Source organism: Vipera berus (genome assembly GCF_964194415.1).
Source record: "Vipera berus genome assembly, chromosome: 2".
Lineage (NCBI taxonomy): Eukaryota > Metazoa > Chordata > Lepidosauria > Squamata > Viperidae > Vipera > Vipera berus.
In genome coordinates this window covers 20,530,857-20,542,908 of record NC_138203.1, presented here as the reverse complement: position 1 = coordinate 20,542,908, position 12,052 = coordinate 20,530,857, and the positions used below count along the sequence as shown (strand labels likewise).

Genomic DNA, 12,052 nt, shown 5'->3' with positions numbered 1-12,052 from the left:
ATGTTGGAGAATCACCTTATTTTATCTTCACATTCACACTGGGTGAGAGAGTGTCAGGTTCAAGGTTAACCAGTGAACAATGGCTGGGTAAAGACTATTTTGTTTTCCCAGTCCCAGTTCTACATCTTAAATGTTACATCACACTTGTTTTTTTGATATCAAAACAGTTCAGAGTTACTGACAGGACTATCCAGGGAAGAAAAAGGATTTGGAGTGGTGGGTGTCAGAAGAGTTTACCGTACTTTTTGCTGCATAGTCCCACCTGTGGTACCATCTTAGTTTTGTCCCCTCCCTGTGGATAACTCTTTTTGTTTATATGCTAAAAAGCACGTAACTATATGCACAACTGTATACAATGATATACACTATATCACTACAAAATATGCAATTATGGTGTAGATTTCACACTTTTAATATTGCAAGGTCTCCAGTTCAGTTAGCAAAAATTGCCTATTCCTTAAATATTTATTCAAACTTCATCTTTCCCTTCTTGGTTCTTGGTTCTTTATTTCTTTTAGTTTATGCTATGGTTTTTATTACAGTTTTGCTATGAAATTTTTAGAATTGGAAGTTCACCAAGAGTTAAACCAAATAGCATGAAAAATATGCCTTTATTACATTCCAGTCTTACAGAATTATGAAAATAGCAAGAGCTGCTACTGTTACTACCTGCCTTTAGTAGGAGGAAGAAATCTTAACCCTCGCCTCCACACAAAGTTTGCTCAAACACCATTCCAAGATGACACTCTGCAAGAAAATAGTATGAGCAATGAGGCTTGTTCCTTTGTTGCTATTTGTAAGCTTATAATTATAAAAATGTGACAGCATATTTTATGCTCACATTTAATTTGATCCTCATGCTATGAAAAGTCTTATGAATACTTTATATTCCATTTGGGTAGCATTTTACTTTCCTGTTTTCCTGTTCCTCCTGTATTTTCAACATTTCTGCTTGCTAAAATTCTTTTTAATTGGATCACATTGATTGACAATACAGGTAGTCCTTGACTTACAACCACAATTGAGCCCAACATTTTTGATGCTATTGAGTTTTGACTCATTTTATGACCTTTCTTGCCACAGTTGTTAAGTGAATCACTGCAGTTGTTAGTAACACAGTTAAGTGAAATTAGCTTCCCTACTGAATTTGTCAGAAGGTTGCAAAAGGTGATCACATGATCCTGGGACAAAGCGACCGTCATAAATATGAAACAGTTGCCAAGCATCTGAATATTGATTGTATGACCATGTGGATACTGTAACAGTTGTAAGTGTGAAAAATGGCCATGTCACTATTTTCAGTGCCGTTGTAACTTTGAACAGTCACTAAATAAATTCTAGTCGAGGACTACCTGTACTTTTAATAATTTATTTGCTTTAGGTCTCATTTTTCCACCAAAGAAGATCGTTAAAGAAATGAACTATGAAGAAAAACCTGTTACTTGAAAAAGATCGTTTCAAAGCAGAGTTAAAATAATACCAATTACCAGTCAATGTGTAGTAGTCTAATTCTTATATGATCAACATGTGAATAGCTGCAGCCATGTCCTAATCTGCTCAGGTTGCGTATTAAATATATTTGTCCATGGATGTTCTTCATCTTTGCACCATTTGGAAATTTTTAATCCATTAAGACATGATGCATGGATAGATATAGAACTCATTTGCCACATCATGTGATGATAGCCATTGCCTTAGGGGCCTTAAAAGATTAAGCAGATTCAAGGAAAATGCACCATCCCATATACTATACTTAAAGATTGACAACTTTCTCAAGCTACGTGCACCATCAAATATTCCAAAAGTTTGGATCTGAATTGGAAAGGTCCAGATTCAAGTCCATCGTCAACCATGGAAATTTACTGACTAACCTCTCAGCCCAACCTACAATATGGAATTATGGGATGAAATAAGATCCCTTCTAAGTCACCTCCTGCATAAAAAAGTTGGAAATAAATCTAACAAATGTTAGATTTATGAAATTCCAGCCATTCTGGATATTGCAGATTATTGGACATCTTTCCAAGATATTTAAAACAGCTTTATTCAAACATCTCTCCTTCCAGTTCCATTATTGTTGATCATATTAGAAGAATTATGAATGGACTTCATAACAGATAATTTGACCTTGCTTTTTCTTTCAAAATGCCTGAGAGAGATCCTAAGAACAGGATAATTTAAAATATTTGCACACTCAAAAATCACACAGTGAGTATCAGAGGCACACTATGCATTGTCTCTCACTCAGTAGTTCAGATCAAAAGACAAACCTCTGGTGGTGTGATGTACTCTCAGCAAATCATGGGACTCTGTATGTTATCATAGCCAAGATAAAAGAAACTTAGCTTAAGGCAATCATTTGCAAATGTGATTAAGTAGGAAGTGAATCTTGTTATGGAAGCTATATGGAAATATTGAAAGAAAAATAAAAGAAATGTATGATGTGGAAACAAGTACCTTGTAAAATACCTTACTTGTCAAAAGTTCGTTAAAAATCCCTGCTGAAAGTAGGCATGAGATTCTGAAAGGAAATTGTTCTCATAAAAGAAAGAGAGCAGATATCAAGTAGCAAAGGAGGAGGATTTGAAATCCAAGGAAAAGGAGACTGTGAGAAAGAGAAAGCTTGAAAAGTGAGGTGATGCCTAGCAGCTATAATGGCTAACTTGGACTTAGATGGCTCCAGTGGCTGTTGAAGATGGATGTTGGTTTCATTTCAGGGAAAACATGGCTAGTGATCCTTAAAATGCATTAAGCAATGTTTGTGAGTGGTTCAAAGCATTTGAGGGCACAGTCCAAGGAAGAGTGCTAAAGGGGAAAAGGCTTGGCACAGTTTGTTATTTGTTCATCACAGGATGGTTTCAGTGGGGTGAAAATGACGGGAAAGACAATCAAAGGTTTGGCTTGTCACAAGCACCAAGTAGATCAAGGCCAAATATGAGTTACCGGAATGATTCAGAGAAGGATGAAACCTTGCCACTAATATCTGTAATCCCCTTCTTAACGTTAGAATTAGGAAGAGTGGGCAGAGGTAGAATTAGAATAATGCATAGAGCTTACTACAGCTGAAAGTTGGAGTTCAGAAAAAAAAATACTTTCAGTTGCACTTTTGACACTCTGAAGGGGATGAGGAAATGATTCCTGTCAGGAACTTATGCATGGCATACTTGGTTTTATGCTTGCAATTAAAGTAACACCTTTAATGCTTTGACTTAAGGGAGTGTGTTTGCTGCCTTTTTATGTGTGGCAATTTGTGCTACCTTATGGAACTTATGCCTCAATCAGTTTTGTCTGTAGTTTGTGTGTCTATTTCTGATTGGCCTACTTGCCTTAGTTTGGCTATATAATTTTATCTTAGATTGTTCCTGCCTATTGTATTTGGTTTTTGCTTATCTACATATTAATTGCTGGGTAACCATATATCAAGGTTATCTCAAACCACAGCCAGTTAGTTCAACTGCAAGATATCATGGTAGGCCACACAGAAACAAAATGCTTTCAAAGCATCTTAAACCAACCCAAAGTTCCAACAATTAAAGTAGGCCAAAGAGGATTTATTTAAAATTTACAATACAAAGACTATGAAAGCTACTAAATAAGACAAACAGGCAGAGGATTAGCAGCATGTGCCCCTGAATACCAGCAGGCTCTCAGGAGTTATGATGAAAATTCTGTAACTTGGCAATAGAATAACACAAATATAACCACAAATTCAAGTGGGAAACCTTAGTCATTTTAGATCAATCCGAATTCAAAAATACTAAAGATTTCCTATAAGCCTGGTATTCTGATGGATCAACCATTAATAGAATCATATTGTAGAAATATAGTGTAGTTTACAAATTATTCCAAAAACTAAAGACTCAAAGTTCAAAACAAACAGCATGAAGCACATTCTCTCTTATCACAAGCCTAGCAATCAATAGGGAGATAAGCATTAACCAGCACAAAAAGTGGAAATAATCTACACTGAAACAATACAGCCAGCCATACCAAGTGGATTGATCAGAAACAGGCACATAAACTACAAGAAGGGCAAGCTGTCACCCATAAAAAGCCAGCAAACTCCACTTACTTAAGCAATGACAGTGCTACCTAGTTTGATTTTGAAACATTTGCAGTCGGAGCTTAGCAAACACCAAGATCTCAGGATTTCAAAATCTGAGCTACATGTATTGCCACTACAGGTAGTCCTTGAGTTACAACCAAATGGAAACCAAAATTTATGTTGCTAAGTGAGACAATTGTTAAGTGAATTTTGCCCCATGACCTTTCATGACACCGTTGTTAAGTGAATCACTGCACTTGTGAAGTTAGTAGCACGGTTCCTAAGTGAATGTGGCTTTCCCATTGACTTTGCTTGTCAGAAGGTGGCAAAAGGTGATCAGATGACCCCGAGACACTGCAACCGTCATAAATTTGAATCAGTTGTCAAGCGTCTGAATTTTGATCACGTGACCATGGGGATCCTGCAACAGTCATAAGTATGACAAATGGTCATCAGTCACTTTTTCAGTGCCATTGCAACTTTGAACAGTCACTAAACAAATGGTTGTAAGTTGAGGACTACCTCTATTGAAAATGGTACATGCTGGTTCTAAGAGCAGCCCTGAGTTAATAATTAAGCCTGTGTTTAGGGCACCAGCGGAAGAGATGCAACGCAGAGTTTTTTTACCTAGCTTCCTGTAACTCTTTCATTGCTGCACTTAACTTCAGTAATTCTTTTTGTAATTGTCCTGATCTGTTATATTCAGTGGTGGGATTCAAATATGTGAACAACCAGTTCTTTGTGTGGATGGCATTTCCAGAAGTCCATTCTGGGCCTGGGCAACACAAAATTAGCTACCGATTCTGCTGAAGTAGTGCGAACCAGCTCAATTCTACCACTGGTTATATTCCACATTACCATGTATTGTTTAAAATGTTTTATTTGGCCAGGAGAGTGACTAAAGTTTAAAAGTTTGATTTGAAGGTGTCACATTTGTTTCCTTCTCGTGTGTGAGAGTTTTGCTTCTGTTGAGCTGCATCACTGTACAACTCTAATTTAGCACTAACTTACTAGAAGTTAATATTTCTTGCAGATATTTCAATACACCTTTGTTATTTGTCATGTCATTGTTTGTAGTCTGTCTATGTGATCTTGCAGCAGCTAACTAGGTTTTTTTTTTTTTTTGCAGAAACAGCACTTGCTCCCTATTACTATCTTCTCAGTTTTGGCTTTGTGTGCATCTGTTCTTAAGGCATGTCTTATACATCCAGAATTGGCTCTTTTGTCTCTTTCAACTTTTCTGCTCTCAGTATTGCTAGGGCTTGTTGTTATATGCTTTGCCTGCTACTTTTTATGTACTGGCCATGTAATACTTTGTCTTGCCATGTCTCTTTTCTGTTCTTCATTTGGTCTTTTTTATAGGCCAGTTCGATCTCTGCAGTACTCAATAAGCCATCATACTTGTTTCACTGCATCTTCCTCACTGTTCTTTAGATATCCTTCTGATGCCCTTTTTCTTCTCCAACTGTGTAGTGCACTTGTAACATTCCAGCTCACCTATTTTCCATGGTAAGCAGAGTTTGTCAATATTGCTGTGTGGATGAAGGGCATGATTTATTATCATTGTTTTTCTTATCTTCCTAACAAAGGCTTTTAGTTTTGCTTATTCCAGATATAGGAAATCGATATTGTGTATATAATGACTGGAATTGTCCAGATGCTAATTGCCTTGATGGTATTTCCTCCAATGAGTTTGGACTTTGAGATTTTCTTCACTTTCCTGATGTAGTCACTTCTAATCTTCTTGACTTCAGTGAGTTGATGTTGTCAGCCTGAAGGACATCCATCTTCATAGTGGTCATCTTCATCCAGACTTTTGCTTATTTCCATAGGACATCTTGATTTCTTCAGTTTTCACTATATTTCCCCTGTTTATGGTGAAGGTGGCACATTTGTCCAGTGCAAACTTAATTGCAATAACTTGGTATTGGGAAGCATCCAAGCTGACCAGAAGGACAGATCAAACAGTTAACCTGGAGTCACTGCAAAACTACCAAAGGGCTAGGACTAACCTCCTTCCCAAGATCCTTGGAGTCATATCTATTTCTTCCCAAGAGAAGGCTGCCCCAGTCTGTGGAGATTCCTGTATTATAGGCAGAACATAATAAAGTAGTTAGCTTCTGAACATGTGGGTCTGGTTGTTCACATTTGACACTTGGATATATATATAAACTGCTGAATAGAGATTCTATTTCAGATAGTGTTTTTCCATACAGCTTCAGAGTGTTCATATAAAGGAGTTAGGATAGCCTGGCAGATATTTTTTAATCTTTGATAGCCATGGTCTGACTTGTTCAGTATTGATGACAGAGGAATCAGTGCAATTACAAACAGGAGTATGAGAGTGAGTCTCCTTGAAAGATGCCTCTCTTGATATGAATCTCTCCCAATCTATCACCATTGATCAACAACTGTGTTCCTTTGTGCCATTGATCTTTGCATGAAACTGTTGATGTTTCTACTGACTCCTGTTATTTTTAGGCATGTGATGATCAAATAATGTGCCAGGGAATTAAATGCCTTCTTGTACTCAACCAAGTTACCTTCAAGTTGATCTTCCTTTTCTTGCAGTTTTCCAAAATCATCTTGTCAATTTGTTTCTCTACTATTTGGGCAGTTTCCTTTCTGCTCAAGTGCAAAATTTGTTTTTAACTAGATACTGTTGAACTGTATCAACTACCTCACCAATTAGCAATTTGAAAGTTGTTGGTACGCCAGTGATTGGCCTGTAATTGCCTGATGCTGCTCCTTTTGCTGTATCCTTCATTATGAGGTAGATTTTGACAGATGTTAACCAATCTTCAATTTCACCTCCTTGTAGTATGTTGTTAAACTGCTTGGCAATAAGTGGCTATAGACCAGTCAGATGTTTCAACCAAAAACTATTCAGTTCATGTTCAGCTGATGCAGACCAATTCTTGATCTTCCTTGCCCTTTTCTCTACCACTTCTGCTGTTATTACAAGTTCTTTGATTTCAGCTTCTTTTTATTCTTATCCACTTCCTTTATCGAAGCTGCATTCTTGCTGTATTTCTTTCGGTTGTCCCATTGCTGCACCCAGAACTGCACTATTTCTTCTTTGTCAGGTGCTGACTTGTTCACTGCAGTCTCTCCATTCATTATTTGGTAGAAAAGTTTCTAATTTGACTGAAATCAGAGATTTTGCCTATAATGTGAAATTCAAATATTGTTATCTGCTGATCTTCTTGGCTGCTTTATTATTTCTAGTCAGTGCTTTTTTTCTAAATGCTCCAACACTGGAAGTTTTTCAGAAGAGACTGGCTATTTGTCTGAAATGGTATAGGGTTTCCTGCCTGAGCAGGGGGTTGGACTAGATGACCTCCAAGGTCCCTTCCAAATTATTATTATTATTATTATTATTATTATTATTATTATTATTATTATTATTATTATTATTATTATTATTATTATTATTTTGTAGAAAGGAAAGGCCCACACTGATAAATTAAAAATCTTTGTGGTCTGCAAAGGAATGCTGGTGGGCTAATCAATGATTTGGTGACTAGAGGAGCATCTACAGTGTTGGAGCTTGTGGTCATGGTAAGCCATGGAGGCACTAGGCAACATGACTTTCAGGGCAGTGGTGGTGATTTTATTGCTTAAAAAAAAAGTCTGTGCTCTGTCCAAGGGTGCTTGGTAGGCTGCATGTACAGGCCTGGTCTAGAATTTACTTTGGAGCATTCAACTATCTAGAGCAGGCATGTCAAACTCATTTTGTTTGAGGCAACGTTTTATAAAAGAATTGCCATTAATTTGTTTTAATAAAATAATTTAAATCAATTTTTCACTTGATTTCAAATTAAATGAATGAGATATTTTTTAGTACAATTGCCAAATGCAATAAACTGGTTTTAGGTGTATGTTACTGGAAGGAAAAAGCAATCCCTGTTGCGTTACTGATCCCAGAGAAACATTTGCATGTATGCAGGTATCCTTAGGGTGCCATAGTTATGGATGAGAAATATTGGTTGCAAAGTTGGCATTTCTGGATGTAATACAGATATTTTGGACTTATTTTTGTTTCTTTGCATGTTTGATATTTTTTAAAAAGGCATATGCTACTGACTACGCTTATGCACATATGTAACATGATTACTGCTTGTCCAAAATTTTACTATACAGATAATACCCCCAGAAATTATTTTAGCCTTTTTAATAAATGTTGTTATTGATGTTAAGCTCACCAGGGAAAACATCATATATTGTTATTTATATACTAGGTTAATTATTTAAAGACTGAAGTGCAACATAACTAGATTCTAAATAATCTATTTTTCAAAACACACAACAGTCCAAACAGTAAAAGTAAAGCCCAAATTAAGAATATTTCATTCTTAAGAATTGTTTAGATTCAAAATAGTTTTCAAGAGTGTACAAAAGATACTATTTTTTTTCTAGAATCAGCTAAATTAGACATATTACATTGAGAAAAATATTTCTCATTTCTTTCCTGTTACCTTTGATTTCATTGCAAAGATGTTAACATAAGAAATAGATTATTTTGTTATCTAATTTTACCTTCCAAAAGACAGAAGCCGATGAAAAATGTGAGGTTCTTTCCTGTTGGCTTTTCTGAATTAGCTGTTTTAGATTCTAAAAGTTTAGTTCCTAAAGAAGTAATCCTGTAGATAATTTTAATGTCCTCCTCTAGTGCAGGCTCTTTTATGACTCAAGGACTTCAACTCCCAGAATTCCTGAGCCAGCATGGCTCAGCTTAGAAACCTCTCCCTTTCCCCTCAGCATGGCTGGCTCAGGATTTCTGGGAGTTGAAGTACACGAGTCATAAAAAAGAGCCAAGATTGCTAGCCCTGCAATAGGCTTAGGAAAACCAATAAGGGAGCTGGGTTGTTTGTTTTTGTTTTTTGTTTTTTTTGCAAAAAGAAAAGGTTCCGGAACGCCGTTCTGAGCGTTCTATGAGAAAAAAAGCCCTGTTTCTAGTGCTTCCTTAATCTTTCTTGTTTCTAGGTGCTATTTCTTGATTGTCTATTCTTTGGTTCTTCAGCTTATTTTTTATCTATTTTAATTTGCTTGCATTTGATCTTATCATATTGATTTTATGTTCCAGCCTGATCATTCATTTTGGGGGTGCACTTTTGGTTTTTTTTTCTTTGATAATTTTGTATCCCAGATATTCAGTTATTACACTCTGTAATACCCCAGTCAGTGGGAACCAGAAGGCATCATCTCCTTCATCTTATTGGTTTTTTCCCCCCTGAATATTAGGAATGGAAGAATCATCTGGATTTCTGTAATATTTACTGAGTGTCAGAAATGTCCATTTTTTTCTGTTTCATTGTTAATTTGCAATATTTTTTTTAAAGTTCCTATAATTATAATATGCTCCTGTCACTTCACATTAGTGTGATACAGAGTGAATATACATTTGTTGAACAAAAGCCACTGTGTAGCATTTGACTGAGCTGTCTGATCCCTGGAAACAGTTTTTCATTTATATATATATATATATATATATATATATATATATATATATATATATATGCATATACATATACATATGTGTGTGTGTGTGTGTGTGTATAATGTTTTCAGAATTTCTTTGTTTTCTGGAGTACAGGAAAGAATGAAAGCATGCATGAACATACACATGGTAAACTGTAATTATTAAAATATGGCCAGTTTATCCAAAGCAGAAGTTATGCAAACGCATAATGGACTAATCAACATCTGATTTGATAAAAAAAAAGTGCCACGCAGACTGCAGAGCTAGAGTAGCAATATGGAAAGGAATGGGGGATGGTGATTTCAAATACATTAAGTGTTTCTTGTTTCTGTTCCAGGTTCCAGTTCATCCAATTCAGCGGGTTTGCCTCCCCCACTTCCGCCACCTATTCATGCAACACAATCTACAGATTTATCACCACCCCTGCTTCCTCCCCCTCCTCCAGGTTTACGTCCATCAACACAAACTCCTGTTCTCCCCCCAAGGGTGAATATCCCATCCAGATCTGATTTCAGGTACATAATAGTGAATTATAATCCTTCTTCTTAAAATCCTTCTTCTTCTTCTTAAATCCTTCTTAAAAAGCGAGAAGAATCTCTGTTCTTCTCTTCCTTGAAACATCTTCTCTATGTGCTCATAAAGAAGCCCATGAGTTTTGGTATTCATCACAGGGAGCTGCAATAAATAGCTGCAATAAGCTATGTACAGCAAAAAGCTATGGTTGTTTCATAAAGATTACTTAATCAAGCTATACTTCACTAGGTTCACCCAACATGCTGAGCCATAAGTAATGGTTTATAAAGCCACAACATGCCAAATTACATTATATATGACATTATATATTGTCATGTGACAATAAAAAGCTATTTTGAGGAGTGGTTATGCAAAACCACCATGATAGATGGATGGATGGATGGATGGATGGATAGATAGATAGATAGATAGATAGATAGATAGATAGATAGATAGATAATAAATGTATGTATCTATTTACCATCTTTATTATTTTTGTAAATATTTTAAGGTGACAAACAATCTAACACTCTTTCTTCCTATTTTCTGATGACAACAACCCTGTGAGGTGGGTTGACTGACAGAATCCCCCTGGTCCAAAGTCACCCAGCTGGCTCTTATGTTAAGGCACAACTAGAAATCATGGTCTCCTGGTTTCATATTGTCCTGTTTATGTAAAAAAATGTAGGGCTGAGGACTGGATGGGTCTTGTTTTAGTGTGGCTACTATGGCAGGCAGAATTGTACTAAGCATATATTTTTTTCAAGCATGTGGAGAATATTCCTTGTTCAATTTCTACAAGTGGAAGTGTTAAAAACAGGAGAGCCTTTCCTAGAAAAAGAACCATATTCTATTATTAAAAACATAAAAACAGACTGCAGAAATCTTAACTAAACCTTTTCCAATAAACTATAAAACAGAATGGACTTTCACTTAAAAAAGAAAACGTATTTCAATGAATTTTCTTTTTTTTTTCTTAACAAATTCACTTTTGCTATTTTGTAGAGGACAAGAAAATGAAGAAAATTATGATGATGTTGGATTTGGTTCAGAAGGTAAGAAAACCTATTATCATGGACAGAGGACAAATAAGAAGCATGTGTGGAATGCTATAACAAATCAGTAATAAGTCAGGAATCTGGATTCAAATATATTGACAATGAAACTCTATAAGCCAACTTCAATGTTTGGATATCAAATACAAAAAATGTGCTATCTTAATACACTGGCTTCCCTATCCTAGAATGTCCTGACATGTGTGCTATTTTATTGGTTTCCTTGTACATGACCTGTCCATTTAGAGATAATGGAGGAGGATCTACAAGGCCCATCCTTTATTCCAAGGTCTCTTGTGGCTAAGCCTCTTTCCATTTAGATTGAAAGCAGGATCTGCCCTTCTCCCAATAAACAGCATCAGAAATCAGACTGAGTGGGCATGTAGATTGCTTAAGTCTAGGCTTTTGCATTACAGTGGGGTCCAAAACACATTTTTCAAAGGATTTCTGAAGCATGCAGAGTCTTGATAAGATAAACTATAGTGTAATTAAAGGTGGGAATTTACAGATTAAGTACTGTACAAGGATTAAAATATGCAATTCATACAAGTCGTGCTCCATTGCAGCATTCATGTTATGTAATGAGCTAATATTTGATTTAGATAAAGGCTGCTGTCTGCATAGAACTGTTGTGGCATATATAAATAATACAAGGAATATAATAAAAATAGTGTCATAGAATTGTGTCACAAGTCCATCCCTCTGGGCCAGGGCAAAACAGACACAGAATTTGCATTACATCATGGCTTCCCCCCCACACTGCTGCCCCCCAACCTCCCTATACACCACTAGCTAACAAGGGCTGCCCATGACTTGGTATTTGGATTGCTAAACTGCAAAATAATGCAATTGTTTTGCCTTTTTGTCCATTAGATACTGGAAAAGCAGATGAAGTAAGTATTACCCTTCATAATCTACAAATGTATATAACCTTAGGCTTTCTTTGAAGTCATTCTC

General features: G+C 36.1%; 1 protein-coding gene across 1 annotated transcript in view; it reads left to right on the top strand.

The window, feature by feature from the left end:
- The window catches only part of FYB1 (FYN binding protein 1), a 62,610-nt gene that overhangs the window by 19,046 nt on the left and 31,512 nt on the right, over positions 1–12,052 (top strand). Inside the window, exons 3-5 of the mRNA XM_081316385.1 lie at positions 9,865–10,042; positions 11,046–11,095; positions 11,969–11,988. Of these exons, the coding sequence (XP_081172511.1) occupies positions 9,865–10,042; positions 11,046–11,095; positions 11,969–11,988 (248 nt within the window). The remainder of the gene's footprint in view (positions 1–9,864; positions 10,043–11,045; positions 11,096–11,968; positions 11,989–12,052) is intronic.